Genomic DNA, 16347 nt, shown 5'->3' on the forward strand with positions numbered 1-16347 from the left:
GAACAAGAGCAGGGGCTCTGGCGTCCTCGGACTCGCCCACCCACCTCACTGGATTTCCAGCAGAGTGTGGTGAGTGTGGTTTGTTGGAATTTAGAAGGGTGTGTGAGAGCACTGTGGGCTGCTGCGTTCTGCACACCTGCACCGCGTGTGAGTGTTGATTAGGCCAGACCCTAGAATAGATGGGTGGTCCTGTGAGGGGGCGGAGGGATGTCACAGCTGATACTGAGCTGTGCCAGCCCCCTGCTAAGCACCTGGCTCTGCGCTGGAGAAGCAGTTAAAGTTAGAGCCATATAATAGATGAGAATGTAGGAACGTGGGTCAGCGAGGTGACGTGATTTCCTCAAGATCAGAATGTTTGCTATGAGAGTTAGATGTAAGTTACCTGAACCTCCATTCCATGCCTCCAGTTCCAGTAAAATACATGACTTTCAGGTAGAGCAGGGGTGGGCAAAGTCTTAAAGGGCCAGGTAGTAAAATTTTTAGACTCATGAGCCTAAAGTATCCCAGTCCTTGTTGCACTAACACAGCTCTGCCAGCATGGCTCAAAAGCAGCTGTGGGCAATATGTAAATGATGGGGCATGGCTGTGGTCCAATAAAAACTTTGTTTATAAAAACAGGTGGCAGCCCACAGGCTACTGTTTGCTATCCCTGATTTGGAGGAACCTCAGGAGTTTCTGTTCATGTGGGAAGAAAGCATTGATCTCTGCTGAATTAGCCATATAGTGTTGGAGAGTGATTGCAGGTGGGTGGCCAGAGCCAGCTGTGCTGTGGTGTGACATAAGGCAGCATGTTTAAACAAATTTTTTTTTTTTAGACAGTCTCACTTTTTTGCCTGGGCTAGAGTGCTGTGGCATCAGCCTAGCTCACAGCAACCTCAAACTCCTGGGCTCAAGCAGTCTGCTGCCTCAGACTCCCGAGTAACTGGGACTACAGGCATGCGCCACCATGTCTGGCTAATTTTTTCTATATATTTTTATTTGGCCACCGCACCCGACCCAAGAAAGCATGTTTAGGAAGGGGAACTTAAGAGAGAATGCAGAGCCAGGTTGAGGTAACTGTGGCTAGTAAGATGAAACAGCTTATTTTAAATCCTTCACAGAATAGGGAAGGAATTATAGTCTGTAAATTATGGCTTTTTCAGGGAGTTTTCAATTACAAGACTCAAGAGGTTTTAAATCTTGTAGCTCTCATGCAACAGTCGAGAGCTCAAATGGTGCTGTGCCACGCAGAAGTGAATGCTAGCACCAAGAACCGTGTCTCCACCTCACACACCTCTGCTCTGACGTTGCTCTGCAGCCCAGCCCCAACCGGCGGGAGGACCGGCCTGTCAGCTTCTACCAGCTGGGGTCCAACCAGCTTCAGTCTAACACCGTGTCTTTGGCAAGAGATGCTGCAAACCTTGCCAAGGACAAGCAGAGGAGTTTCGTGCCCAGCATCTTGCAGAATGAGACCTATGGAGCCATCCTAAGCGGCAGCCCACCTCCCACCCAGCCTGCAGCCCCCAGCACCACCAGTGCCCCCCCACTACCCCCTCGGAACGTCGGCAAAGGTATGAGGATGTGAGCTGTCCCCTATGAATGCAGAGGGTCTTGTTTCGCTTTGTGCTTTGGAAGTTTGCACTGCTTTACCCACAACTAGGTGACATTTGGGCTCTTTTGTTTTGCATTTATTTTCTAATTGCTTCCTAAAGGGATTCCATCATTCTTATGATGCCAGATGGTGGTGGAGTCTCATGGCTGGATTCTAATTCTAGGCAGAGGTGTGGCATCTGTGTGCTTGGGTAGTGTGGGGACTGCCCCAGGGCAGCCCAGGGAACATGGTGGGCTGCTGGGGCCAGGAGCTGCTCTCCCACAGATCTCCTCTGCATTCCTTTCTCTACTTTGCTCTACTTGCTCCCCCTCCTATGCCTTTGTTCTTCCCTTTTTTATTTCCCTTCTGCCTGCACCTGGGCCAGCTTGTGGCACCTGCAATCATTTCTTATCCCTGATCCCCATGAAATGAAGGATAAAAAGATACTAATTTAGGGAACAGTGCTCAGCCTGATTGTAAAATATGAAGCTGGCCCTGTGGATCCTACCTTAAGAACAAAGAGCTGTCCCCACCTCAGCTGCTTTGTCAGGACAGAGGGTCTGATGCAACAGGTGATATTTTCGGTTTTTATAAATATGGAAACTGAAGCTCCCAAAGCTGAATAATTTGTCCAGTCCTGAAGACCAGCTGGCCACTGTGCTCTCTGAAGCAGGTCCGGCAAGCGACTGTCTCAGCTCTGGGGCTGCCAGCCGTGGCCTGTGGCCCTCAGGGTCTCCCATGTGAAGGAGGGGCTGCTCCGGCTTTGTTGAGGGGTGGCCTAGGAAGGCCGAGAGCCCCCAGGAGGAGCATGGTGTCCAGCGCTGTGGCTGCTGCAGCTGCTGTCCGTGTCGTGCTTATGCAGCATCTGATAGCCGGGAGGGGAGGGCAAGTGAGTCACGGTAGTGGTGGCCGGGAGACCTGGCTCGAGGGGTGCACAGATGGCTGCAGCCATCCCGCTGCATGTGTGGCTGGCCCCTCTTCCCCTGCCGTCCTGGGTGTCTCCAAGACCCGCCCCCACAGCTCTGTGCTGGTCCCTCACGGAGGCTCAGAGAGTGATGGTAAACCTGTTACTGAATCACACACCTCAGGAGCAAACCTGCCAAGGGCAGGCCCAGAAACCAGCTTGCTCAGTGCCCCACACACCCCGCACCCAGACAGTGTCCGGCCTTGTCCCTGAGCGAGGAGGCAGCTGCAAGATCAAGCCCCACAGCTGCCGCCTGCTCCCTGCCACCCTCCTCCTCCCGAGTCCTGTAGACGGGCGTTAATTCTGTAAGGCTGAGGGTCAGCCTGGTGTGGTCATCTTCATTTCCAGTAGTGGCTTCTACTGATTGTGTGTGTCACATGAGGAGGGATTTTATTTTGCTCTGGGTCATGGAAAAGCCACGGTGAGCTCTTCATCTTCATGTCTGGGTTTCCTGAATGAAGTCTTGGAATTGGAGGGTTTTGATTTTTTTTTCTTCTCTCTTTTGCCATTCTTCCTTCTAGCTTCAGGTCTTCTTTCAAAGACGTATTAATAGATTGTACCTCTTACCTCCCCCCCCCATCCCCGCTCCCGTGTGGCCTATGGTCTAGGACGGAATTCCCACATGCTCAGCCCTGCACTTCGAGGCAGACCTTGCTTGCCGTGGGAGAGTGCGAAGGCTTCCTCTGGACCCAGTGGCCAGGCCCTGGGAGGGTGCGCGCCCCTCTCATTTCCAGTCCCAGCCTCCACATGGGCTGTGCCCAGCTCTGACATGGAGTCACACCTTACACCTGGGCCCCATGTACCCGAGCTTGGAGCTTTGTGAGGCAGAGGAAGGACTTGTAACCGGGAAAATGCTTTCTCTTTTGTGGGTCACCTAACCCTACCTGGTGTCATCTGCCCTTCTCTGCACCAGCATGGGCTGGGAGTGGGTTGCTGCTCCTGGCATGGCAGGGACACGGGGAAGACTCGGTGGAGGGACAGAGAGGAGCAGAACTTCCCTGTGCTCCGGTGCAATGCTAGGGAGAGATCGTGATGGCTATTTATTTCCCTCTTCAAACAATATTTATCTTTGAGGGCGACTTCTGGGGCCCCCCTCTCTTGGGACCCCAGAACCTCATCCACGAGTGTATAATAAAGCCCCGTGGTTTGCCCCCCCCCCAAAAAAACCAAAAAACAATATATTTGAGTAATAAAATCAAGAACTTTTAAATTTCACAGTCAGATTGAGAAAGCCAGCTGGGAATATTCCCTGAAGCATGTCTGGTTTAGGGTGTATCAGTATCTGTCTTCCAGATACCACAGACAAGGATTAAAAAGTTCATCTTGTTTACTATTCTAGAAGGGTCATAGTGACCATTTCACAAGGGAGAGGATCAATAACGCAGTGTTTTGTTTCTGTTTTTGTTCTGTGTATGTGCATGTGTGTGCGTGCATGTGTGTGTGTGCATGCGTGTGCGTGTGGGTTTAGTTCAGACAGCCTCCTCACCTAACACCCTGTGGAAGACAAACTCTGTAAGTGTGGACGGTGGAAGCCGGCAGCGATCTTCGTCAGATCCGCCAGCTGTCCATCCACCGCTGCCCCCTCTTCGAGTGACATCTACCAGTACGTTTTTTTCTTTTTCCTTCCTTGCCTGTGGGCTTTGTAGATCTGGATGGCAGGGGGGCGTCCTCAGCAGCCGCACCGGGAGAGAGCCACGGGGCTACACACTTGGCTCAGGCACGTGTCGGGTGCGCGGCGCTGTGTGGCCACCCGTGGCTCTTCCAGCCACTTCCTCCCCCAGCTTCAGACTCCCGTCTGCCCCCCCCACCGCACCCCAAGGTAGCTCCCTTCCTCTGTCTTCTAAAACATTTTAGCAGCATTTCCTCCTTTATGCACTACCCTGGAGTCTCCTTTTCCTTTGGCCATTGGTGATTTTCAATATTTGGGGACAGTCCTTTGGTTCATAATCTAGCATGTGTTTTTTTTCAATGTCAACAGGTGGTTGAAAGTCTCCAAAACCTTGGGGAGGGGACCTGCAGGAAGAGGTTTTTAGGAAGAGGGTTTTCTCCAAAGCGCAGAGCCAGGGTGTCTTTTTTTTTTTTTTTTTCTTTTTCCATATCAGTGGAAGAAGCCCCGGATGCTGCCCTGTCGCCTGCTGTATCAGCTCCAGGGGAGGAGCCCAGCATCTCGGGCTTCTATAGCTTCCAAAGCATGAGCCTTCCCAGGGCGAGCTCCTTGTAGCTTCCTTAGAATCAGTTAAAATAGAGAGCAGCGTGGCCCAGGCACAGGGAGCGTGGGGTGTGCACTGCAGCAGAGCCAGGGATGCTGTGCTAGGAGGTCGAGGATGGCCACGCAGAACAGCCAGGGGGGCGCACAGTGGCCAGAGCCCACTTTCCTGCCTCTCTATTTGATGTCCCTGGGACTGGATTTTTGTGCTAGAATCTGCCTTCTGACTTTTCCTTTAAAATGGAAAAAGGAAAGAAGAATGAAAAAAGAAGGCCGGGCGCGGTGGCTCACGCCTGTAATCCTAGCTCTCTGGGAGGCCGAGGCGGGCGGATTGCTCGAGGTCGGGAGTTCGAAACCAGCCTGAGCAAGAGCGAGACCCCGTCTCTACTATAAATAGAAAGAAACTAATTGGCCAACTAATATATACAGAAAAAATTAGCCGGGCATGGTGGCTCATGCCTGTAGTCCCAGCTACTTGGGAGGCTGAGACAGAAGGATCGCTTGAGCCCAGGAGTTTGAGGTTGCTGTGAGCTAGGCTGACGCCACGGCACTCACTCTAGCCTAGGCAACAAAGTGAGACTCTGTCTCAAAAAAAAAAAAAAAAAAAAAAAAAAAAGAAAAAAGAAGAGACAGACTCTAACTGGATCCCTTTGTTTTCTCCCACCCTAGTCCCTCCCTGGCAGCTGTCCCAGCAGGGAGGAGCCCACCCTTGTGTGTTAGCTCCCGTCCTGAGGCAGATTGCCACTTCTAACAAGGACACAGGTTGATGACCAGACACTCAGAGAGGGCTTTAATGCTCATCGGAGAGGGAAGAGACTGGGGGAAGAGACTTGGCCTTGCTCCAGTTCTTACCAGCTTCGTCACCCTGGGTGAGGTCCCCTCACCTCTTGCAGCCTCAGCGCCTCACCTGTGCGACAGGGATGACCATAAACCTCTTTGCCCTGCGCACTTCACAGATTGTGGGGCGTTTGCTAAGTCAGCTGCTCCCTCTGGCCACAGGACAGCCGAGGGGAAAGAGTGGCCCTAGGAGGCCCTGGGCCCCAGCAGAGGCAGCCCACCTGCGTCCTCCTAGGGCCGAGAGCAGGAGGCTGTGCTGGCTTCCCGACAGGGAATTCTAGCTGAGGAAGTACTCACTGGCTAATAGAAAAATCTTCACTGTGACTTTAGACTTGCAGCTTGCTTGTTAGTTTGGAAAGGACTCTTTGCCCCTTCCTCAATAATACGGTTTTCTGAAAATCAGCAAGGAAGCAGCGGCAGGTTTTTCCTTAGGAAATAGCAATAGAAAGAGGCCTCCAGGGAGAAGGCTGGAGGGGGAAGCCCTGGGACTGACCCCTGCGTTCTCTCATTTTCTCTCCGCAGATCCCCTGACACCCACGCCGCCTCCTCCCGTAGCCAAGACGCCCAGCGTGATAGAAGCCTTGAGCCAGCCGAGCAAGGCCACCCAGCCCGTGGGCTCGCAGAGCAAGCCCCCGCCTCTGCCCCCACAGCCGCCCAGCCGCCTCCCGCAGAAGAAGCCTGCTCCCGGGTAAGCCGCGCCTGGCCAGGTGGCCCGCCCCCGCACCTTGCGTGCAGGGAGCTTCCAGATGGCAGTGGCCTTATAACTTCACCTGCTGAGGTTGCCGTAGAACACTTGTAACCCCGTGTTCCTGCTGCTGTAACATGTGAAGACAGGTGTCACCTAAAACTAATTCATCAGGCCTCAATTCATCAAGAATTTTTAAACTATAAAAAATTTCTTACAAACGTGCATCTTAAATCCACTTAATGAATTTAGAACTGGGATTTTTTGAGGTAAAGTCCTCAAGACATGGGACCCTCAAGCCTCCTTGCTGCTCACGGGCAAGGTTATCTGGAACACAGACCCTCTGCAGTGCAAGGCGTAGATTTCCTGCAAACGGGGACGTTCTTCTACACAAACACACTTCCACCAGCAAAATCAGGAAATTAACATGGATGCCTTGGACCCAATTCAAGTTTAGCCATTTGTCCAAATAATGCCCTTTATTGCAGAGAGATGCGATGCATGGCTCTTCTTCCGGATCTTCATGGTGGGAAATGGTGCATTTTAGAGGAAATGGTACTTAGGGGCCAAGCTCTGGGTGCTAGGTGGAGTGTCACTGCTCCTGCCAGGCCCTCTGAAAAGACTGAAAGGCAGGGTAGTTCCACACAGGAGGTGACTCGTCGGTGGGGACTGATACTGTGGGAGGTCTCTGCCCTCCGCGTGTCTGGTGGTTGACGCTGGGCTGCTGGCTGGAATACCGACACGTGTGTGGCCTCTCCATGTGGCGTGGGCTTCCTCACCGCATGGAGGCTGGGTCCAAGACAAGTCCCCAGAGACAGGCCTAGCCCTGGCAACGGGCACACCGTTATTTCTGCCATCTGTTCTTGGTCAGTGACAGAGCTGGATGCCGCCGGGGGCACAGAGGACTGTGGAGTGGCAGAGGGAGTCACATCCAACCTCAGTAAAGAATTTGGGGGCAGTGTTGTACAGTCACCATGGGGCTTATTCTAATATTTTCTGCACTTGTAACTTCTGTGGGTGAGAAATCCGGCTCCCAGATTTACTTACTTGATCAGTTCTCCTTATGGACAGACCTCCCACCCCGCCTCCTCTCCCTACTCGGGTCTCGCTCCAGTTCCAGGACCCCCTCGGGTGCCGAGCTCTGACTTCCCGCCACAATGCCTTCCTCACCCACGCAGCTTGGACGCTGCAGTCAGGCCACCCTCCCCGACGTGCCCTCCGTGGTGCCCTCAGGCCAACTTGTCCCCAGCCACTCGATGGCCCTCTCCCTGCTGGCTCTGCAGCGTGGCTGTTTCCGTCCGTGCTGCCGGGCAGACGCCGGAGCCTCTTGGTGTACAAACTGCAGTCTTCGGTTCTGAGAAATTTCACTGATGTTTTTGTATTGCCTTAAGTTGTGTGTTTTTTGGTTTTTGTTTTTTTTTCTGTTCTCTGTTTTAATATAATTCTTGCTCTTCAAAAGTCAGACCCCTTGGTCTTTCCTGTGAACGTGTCATCATTTCTCTTTTTACTGGTGTCACCTCACTGCTCTGACAGCCCTGGAGCCTCCGCGCTTCAACGCTGGGAAGGTGGCGTGCTGCCCACCCTGAGTTCAGCGCACCTGTTCTTGGTTGACCCTAGTCCCAAAGGTGGACCCAGCCCCCATCTGCCGTCTGACCCACCATCTTCACACCCCGGGCCCAGGGTTCCTTCTGCAGGGGGAGAGGCAGTGGGCAGGGAGGCCTGCTGGGCGGTCACACGCCGGCCTGTGGCCAGGGAATGTCCTCTGGCCTTCTGCCACCTTCTCCTGTCCACTCCTGCTTTGTTGCTTGCCTCTTTTAAAGATCTGAGAGATTTTCTAGATTTTTATCTTCTAGTTCTTTTATTGAGTCTTTTTCATGCTTACTCTGATACAATAACTAACTCTCAAGTTAAATTCCTTTCATAGCATCATCCTCTTTTTGTCTCATGAGACCATTTTTCTTATCTATTCTCTCTGAGAACAGTAATGTTGGGTGTGTTTGTTTTAGTTTTTGCTTTTCTGCGTGGTGTGTTTCTTCCATGTTGTCTTCACCTGTATGTTAGAAGCGTCTCCCTGTAAATCTGCTCCAAGTTGCTCTGTCCCTGCTTCAGGGGAGGCGTTGTGAACTCGCAGACGCTGGCCAGGGTGGCCAGTGTGGGCTCACTGTGCCGTGGTCTGGTTGGGCCATTTGGTCGGGGGAGTCCGCATTTGGGTCTTTTTTTTTTTTCATTTTTTGAGACAGTCTCACCCTGTTGCCCAGGCTAGAATGCCATGGCGTCAGCCTAGCTCACAGCAACCTCCAACTCCTGGGCTCAAGCCATCCTCCTGCCTTAGCCTCCTGAGTAGCTGGGACTACAGGCCACCATCCCGGCTAATTTTTCTATATAATTTTATTTGGCCAATTAATTTCTTTCTATTTTTAGTAGAGATGGGGGTCTCACTGTTGCTCAAGCTGGTTTCGAACTCCTGACCTTGATCAGTCTGCCCACCTTGGCCTCCCAGTGTGCTAGGATTACAGGTGTTGAGCCACCACACCCAGCTGCATTTGTGCCATTTTTTCTCTTGGATAACTCGGATTTTTTAGAGAATAGTCTTCTAGTCTCTTGTCTGAAGGACCTAAGTTTTCTGGGAGTTGAGTAGAGAAATAAAGCTAAACTTTTGCTTAGTCCCTCTGCTGTGCAAGATACTCCCAACACCTGCACCTGGCATCCCCCAGTCCAGAACCCTCTGTTTTACACTCTCCACGCATAGAAACTTCTGGTCTTTAGTAGGGTTGGGGGTAAGGCAGAGGCTGGGCTATTCAGAGAAGGGGAGGAATTCAGTAGCTTCGTAAACAGACATCAGACTAGTCCTTCTGTTTACTGCTCTGCTTTTCCCCCCACTTCCTGTGCAGGGCAAATGGCAGCATTTCGGGCTGCCTCACTGCTGGCCTAGGGGCCCCTCCTGAGATCAGCTGGCTGGACTGTGATCTTCCTCCCCTTTCTAGCTTCCAACATTTTTTTCCTATTCTCTTTGTTCCTTTTGGTTTATTTTTTAAAAATCCTCTTCCTTGGGAGGAAGTAGAAGTAAATGTACTTTAATCTGTCACTTTGAACTCGAAGACTCCCAGAACTTTTAAAACACTGGTTTGCAAGATAACTTTCTAAAATATAACACACAGGCCGGGCGCTGTGGCTCACGCCTGTAATCCTAGCTCTTGGGAGGCCGAGGCGGGCGGATTGCTCAAGGTCAGGAGTTCAAAACCAGCCTGAGCAAGAGCGAGACCCCGTCTCTACTATAAATAGAAAGAAATTAATTGGCCAACTGATATATATATATAAAAAATTAGCCGGGCATGGTGGCACATGCCTGTAGTCCCAGCTACTCGGGAGGCTGAGGCAGAAGGATTGCTTGAGCCCAGGAGTGTGAGGTTGCTGTGAGCTAGGCTGACGCCACGGCACTCACTCTAGCCTGGGCAACAAAGCGAGACTCTGTCTCAAAAAAAAAAAAAAATAAAAAAAAAATAAAATAAAATAAAATATAACACACATATCTGTGCCTTCCTGTTCTTTAACAGCATATAGAAATATAATTGGTTATTAAATTATCTTAATGAATATGCCCTCACCTCTTATCATCTTTCTTCCCTCTTTCCGTACCACACCCTTGGATTTGCTCTTTCCAAGCTATTGTTTTTCAAGAGATCAAGTGATGTGTTGAAGTTCTGGATAAGGAACAGTCCCCCAGCACCCAGAGGGAGCTCTGAGAACAGAGGCAGGGGTCTGTCAGTGCAGGGTTTGGGGTGCACTCTTTCTAGCCACTCAGACCTCTCTGCCTTCCTGGCTGTCAGAGGAGTTCTGGCTGGGGCTGCTGGATGAGTTTCCTCCTAGCACGGTCTTACCTGGTTTTAGTGCAAGGAGAGGTGGGGCAGGGAAGAGCAGGTGCAAGGAGAGGTGGGGCAGGGAAGAGCAAGTGAGGTTAGAGTATGTCCAGGACAGATGAGGACGGGTGGAATCGTGTTGTCAGCTCCCAGTGGAGTTTGTTTCTAAGGGAACACACTGGTGCGTTGTTGTACACCCAGTAAGACCCACCAGGGGACTGGAGAGCTCCTCTCTCAGCACCTCACAGACATGTGGCATTGCCCCTTTTTCAAGAGTTGACAGACCTGGTGTCACTCAACACCTTTTACAGATGGAAGTGCCAACTCTCTGGAACACACTTAGCCAGGTCAACCAGACGGCAGGTCTGAATTTGATAGACCCCACCTGTCAGCCCTGAGAACCGCTCCTTTACCTGTGTGTTTCTACCCTGGGGCCTTGGAATGTGCTGAGCCTGTGGCCAGTCACATCAGGTCCCAGCAGCAGGGCCCACAGAGGCACAGGCCACACTGTTCAGTGGTGCTTGGGCAGGTCCTGGCAGAGCCTTCTGGGCCTGAGGTTAAGATCCGCCCTTCCTAAGCAGGGAAGGGGCTGAGCAAACGGGGGGGGGGGGGGGGCAGAGCCCATGGCTAGTGTCTAGCTTCTAGCCCTGGACCCTGGTCCTTGGCCAGGGTCCCACATGGACAGTGTACCCTGGTTATAGGGTCAGGACCTCCCATTCCTCCTTTTTCCATAAAAAGTGAGCTGAATTGGCAGTTGAGGAAGTCAGCTCGCGCACTAACAGCGATGCGCTAGGGGCAGGTGACGGGTAGTAGTAAGTCTGTTTTTCCCTTCTTTTGTAGGGCCGACAAGCCGACTCCACTGATCAACAAAGGCCAACCGAGAGGACATGGTAATTATTTAATTTGGGGCTGGGTTTGTTTCTGCTTAGCCTGTGGGGCTCCCGGGGGCTGTTCCCAGCCGGGTGGTCAGTGTGGAGGGAGGGCCCAGCCCCCTCCGTGTGGCCCCAGCCCGCCTCAGCCTCTGACACGCTGCTCCCGAGCAGCTTGCGGCTGGGCTCCTCATTCCCGCCCCCTCCTGCTGACGGGGGCGCTGGCGGAGGCCCCAGGTGACACCTAACTCACTTTGGGACACTTACCCACCTTGCACTCCACTGGGCACAGAAGATTCTTGGCTTTGAGGGGACTTTTCCCTCAACATCTGGCAATCTGCTTTTAGATAAGACTCTCTGGCTTTTTTTATATTTATTGTTTACATCTCATGTTTATGATTGATGAGACATCTTGCAAAGTTGCTTCATTTTTGCCCTAAAGCAGTGGACCTCTCTGGAACAGATGCTCTGGGTCCTCTGTCCAACGCCGTGGTCCTGCAGCCTCCTGCACCCATGCCCAGGAAGTCGCAGGCAGTAAGTGGACGAGCCTCCTTTCCTGCCCCTCTGCTCTGGCCAGGAGGGCACAGGGGAAACAGATCTCCCCCCACCCCCACCCCCGTCGTCCCCCCAGTTGCAGCAGGGCAGGGGTCTTCGTTCTGGTATCTGGCTGCTTGGGTCTAGGCAGCTGGTGGGCGTGGCGTCTCAGTACAGCTTCGGGACAAAACTGCCATGAGCACCAGGCCTGGCTGTTCCCCAGCTCTTCCCTTTCTGCTCCGCCGGGAGCCTCCCCATCTTCTCCTGGCTCCCGAGCTGCACTGACCTGCCCCCCTGTGGCAATCATGGGCTTCCCACGCCCAGGCCGGGACTCCTGAGACCAGCTGCACCAGAGTGGGCCAGTTCTCTGCCCCAGCAGCTGAGGCCTCCTGCCACGCTGACCTGTGCCTCTCTCCGCTCCTGACACAGACCAAGCTGAAGCCCAAGCGGGTCAAAGCACTCTATAACTGTGTAGCCGACAACCCAGACGAGCTGACCTTCTCCGAGGGGGATGTGATCATCGTCGACGGGGAGGAGGACCAGGAGTGGTGGGTGAGTCGGGGTTGGGTTTGGGAGGCTCCTCAGGGGCTGAGCTGCATTCCTGCCCACGTGGCTGGACAGACCTGCTCACAGGTGAGGTCTTCTCGGTCTGAGCGGTTCAGTCCTGGTGCCACCGTTCAGTCTTCAGGCCACCAGCCACTCTGGCCCTTAGCTTCCTTCGGTGTCTCTTCTGCCGTGGATGCCCACTTCTCAGTAGGCCTGATTGTCCCCAGGGTGGCTTCCTCCCTCGCTTAGGGTGGGCAGGCCACTTGGGCTGCAGCTCACTCGAGGGCCTGGAATGAGACCCCTTCATTCCGAGGGCTTGAGTTTCTATGCCATTCATCCCCTGCCGTTGCTGGACTGGTGGAGTCTGGTGTCTAGAGAGGGAGCTCACCTGGAGGGCAGGGTCCCGGGCATTGGTGTGGTCCTGACGCGAGCTGTGGGCTGCTCAGGCATCCAGCTGGGCTCGGGAGCAAGACGAGTACCGGGGTTACCCTGGTGACCCTAAGAATTCAGACTCAGCCACTTAACAGTCTGGTGGCCTGGGACAGGTTGCTTGTATCTTTAAGTGTTAGCGACATTGTGTGCGAAAGGGAGTTTGCGCACAGCCCTGCTGTGAGGATGATACGGTGAGCTCGCTCTAAGAGGCAGCTGTCTCCAGTGAGGGCTGTAGGGTTGACAGACTTGAGTGAAGCAGGTGCGCAAGGCGCTGGCAGCGTCTGCCGCTCACTGGGCACGAGTGGCCCAGCCCTGCTCACGGAGCCCAGCTCGCGCGTGGTTCGACTGACCACTCAGGCAGGACTTATGAAAACTGCTCTGCTTTGACAAGTGCAGGGAGTTTGGATCCTGTCCCTAGCAGAGCTTCCACCACTTTAAACTGTAAGCTCTTAGCCTCCAGGGGTTTTGTGAACCCTCAGGGCCTTGCAGCACTGCTTTTGGCCCGGATTCACCAGTCTGTCTTGTGGCCTCATTTCCCCGTGAGGGATTAGAAAGCGCCTGCGGGCTAGGAGCTCCTGCGGAGCGCAGGCACAGATGGGGCCGCAGTGCCTGGGTTCCTGGTTCCAGTGGGGAGAGTGCCTGGCTGCACAGAGGTTATGAGGACCCAAACTTGCTAACACCAGCCAGACCCCCCACCCGGTTGGCAGAGGTGGGGCTGGCCTGGTCCCACACCCCTGCAATCCCATGGGGTGGCGCGGCTCCAGCTTGATAGCGAGCGTAGCCATATGGAAAATGCCTGTTCATTTGCCAAACTATGGAAGTTTCAGAAACGTATAAAGAAGAAAGTAAACGTTGCCCATAATCACAGTCCCCTACCCTCACCCCCCCAAAAAAAAAACCCACCATTTATATTTTTTCGATTTTTAGGCTTTTATTTGCCTACATAGTTTATGTTGTTGAGATCATATTTGGATGTAATTTATATAATTTACCTGGAGTGAACATAAATGGATTTATTGAAGCCTTCCACAAATGCTTGACTAAGTTCAAATGGAGCCAATTCACACCTTTCTGTGACTTTGTACCTCACAAACTTAGGAGTTCTTTCATTCGTTTAAAAAAAAAAGGCAGGTGGGGAGTTGCGGTCAGATCGCTGACCTGTGGGCCCCCCGGGGCTGCAGGCCCCCGTGGGGTGTCTGGGGCCTGCCTGGTAGGAGTCCTCACACAGAGGAGGCACGCACCGTTGGACATGTGAGTGAAGAAAAAAGGAAAAAATAGTTTAGATGTTCTACCTAAGTAGTTCTTTGTCAGAGGAGATTCTTCTGAACAAATCTCTTTTTTTTTCACCAAATGCTACATGTAATACTCTTCAAAGTTACCAACATTTGGAATTTTTATAATATCCTAAACTTCTAATTCATTCCAGATCGGCCACATTGACGGAGATCCCAGTCGTAAAGGAGCGTTCCCTGTATCATTTGTGCACTTTATTGCTGACTAAATTGCTACTGAACAAAAGCATTTCCTATAACAGTTCTGTTCCTGTTTCATTATTGGTACCAGAACTCTTGCCAGATATAACCAGTTTCATGAATTGTATTGTTCGGTAGCCTATTTTCTCTAATACTACTGTTCTGTTTTTAAAACTCAAAAGCAATTTTTACACATAAATGGTTTTTATAATTTGTGGTTTTCATAAAGCATTGTTATGCTTTTATTAGGAAAAACTAAGTTTCCTAAAAGGTGAACTGAAAAGTTATTTTAACTACATAATCAAGATCCTGCATCTATAGAGTTAGTAAAACCTAAAAATGTTTGAACTAAGAACATTGGAAATAAATTCTTCTTGCTTTCCTTGGCCCAATCTGGAGTTGATGATCTTTTTGCACAATTATTATAAGAAAATAGGAAGCCAGTAAACTGCTGCTTCAGAAGTCCATAGCTCAGCTGTGGACTTTGTCAATAATGTTATCAGTTCACCTTTTAAAGACAGGTATTCCTTTATAACCCATCCAATGTTTATTTAAAGCAACTTGGAAATTTACGCATTAGCGATGTACTAGCCCTAATTTGTGAGGTTGCAGCTATCATATTCTGCATGTGTGTATAACCTGTTGTTGTGAACAATCATACTTAACAAAACTACTGATGGTTTATTACAACATAAGATAATTGCAATTAATTCAGTTCCAGGTTATATAAAACTGCATTTCCTGAATTTGGTTAAAAACTAAGGATGATGGATTGCAAAACAGTTCTTTAGTTTATATGCTTTAGGTGTTTTGGAATTTGCCTTCTTAACTTCCTTAACCACACAGAAATCAACTGTACACAGAATTCTGTGTCGCAGACCACGCGATATTAACATATCACTCGCTGTTTCTTGTTGAGTGTACCACTGCCTTCCCTTCCTAGCCCATGAGAATGTTTACTCAGTTTAGTGTCTTGTATTTATATAATATTCCAACAGGAATGGTAGTTATACTGTCTTGAAATTTAATCTGTCCATCTGTTTATAATCAAGAGCGTATCAGAAATCTATAGGTCCCAGGGAATAAAATATTCCCAAACATCCCAGTTTTTACTATTTAGGGCCATCATATCATTCTTAAGCTACTTGGGGAGGGAGTGGGGGGATTAGGTTGTATATTATAAAATCAAAACTCATTAGTTTAATGAAATTGACTGTCATACCTCTATTTAGTAATTGTGACCGAAAGATTCATAGTAGGAATATTGGAAATTTTGGCACTCTTTGAGATTAGGCATGTAATGCCCACTTTGACTTTTAACAAAAGTAAAGGAATAAATTTAAGTATAGGCTTGGAAAGTGAGGAAACAATGCTATTACTGCATTTGTTATGATGGTACATTTGATTGAAGCAGCCTGTCTTTAGTATGCAAGACTCTTGTTAAGTGTAAGAGTTCTTTTTATTTTTCTTTTTGGCATTGTACTTTTTGTTGCTATTATAAAAGAAAACAGAACAAACTGGAATGTTTTATGATGTTGTATACCAATTGCTTTTTGCCTTTCAAAGTTCTGGGTAAAAATGTGTTAGATCTGTAATTAAAGTCTTTTTTTTAAAGCACTACATCTATTTTCACTAATTGTTAATTTCTGTTGTTTGAACCCTTCATTTAGTTAATTTTCTCATAGGTTCAAGAAAGTAAACAGATATTTTTGCACAGTGCACTTATTCTGTTTTAATAATCCTCCTGCATCTGTCTTATAGTCAGCCTTGTGACTACCTGGTGCCAGCTATGTAAGGAATAGTTGATTCGTGTCAGCATTTGAACTCCAGTCCCAATCTATTCTATCAGGTTCACTGGTACATAAATATCTAGGAAATATTTTTCCAATCTACAATTTGGTGGTGCTATTGTGCAGTGATTAATAGTACTCTTGCCAGAGGAAAAATTATATTAACTTCCTGCTAAATATCCTTTCTTAGTTATTTTCTCTTTGCAAATTAAAAAAAAAAAGCAACTGAGAGAAAGATAAACATTGTAGATATCTATTTATATTTAAAGTTTACGTTTCATGAACTTGAGCTGCAGGATTCTGGCATTTTGCATGCCATTTGCCATCAGATCTGACTTCTAGGGATGGTGACTGAAATACGTACACAGACTAATGGTTACTGTGTGGTCTGTTAAGGGGTGGATAACAATATGCAGCTTAGAAAGCTATTTTGAGATGTATGATATTCAATTCATTCACTTGATTACTTTGGTCTAGTTGCAGCGCAACTGTATATATTGTATAACCTAAATTGATTATTTTCATTGTCCTTAATGCAGTGATTTATAATTAGAGCATGTTTAATAAGTTTACTCTTCTTGTTAA

At 49.9% G+C, this 16347-nt stretch overlaps 1 protein-coding gene across 2 annotated transcripts in view; it reads left to right on the forward strand.

Moving 5' to 3' along the window:
- The window catches only part of ASAP2 (ArfGAP with SH3 domain, ankyrin repeat and PH domain 2), a 179906-nt gene extending 164314 nt beyond the window's left edge, over positions 1-15592 (forward strand). Inside the window, exons 22-28 of one of the 2 annotated variants that reach the window (XM_012785687.2) lie at positions 1298-1550; positions 4003-4137; positions 6100-6265; positions 10960-11009; positions 11431-11522; positions 11952-12074; positions 13927-15592. In XM_012785687.2, the coding sequence (XP_012641141.2) occupies positions 1298-1550; positions 4003-4137; positions 6100-6265; positions 10960-11009; positions 11431-11522; positions 11952-12074; positions 13927-14001 (894 nt within the window). In that variant the 3' untranslated portion in view covers positions 14002-15592. The remainder of the gene's footprint in view (positions 1-1297; positions 1551-4002; positions 4138-6099; positions 6266-10959; positions 11010-11430; positions 11523-11951; positions 12075-13926) is intronic. The other variant, XM_012785690.2, reaches the window with a different exon arrangement.
- The last annotated feature ends 755 nt before the right edge of the window (positions 15593-16347 follow it).

Source organism: Microcebus murinus, chromosome 3, assembly GCF_040939455.1.
Source record: "Microcebus murinus isolate Inina chromosome 3, M.murinus_Inina_mat1.0, whole genome shotgun sequence".
NCBI classification, from domain to species: Eukaryota; Metazoa; Chordata; class Mammalia; order Primates; family Cheirogaleidae; genus Microcebus; species Microcebus murinus.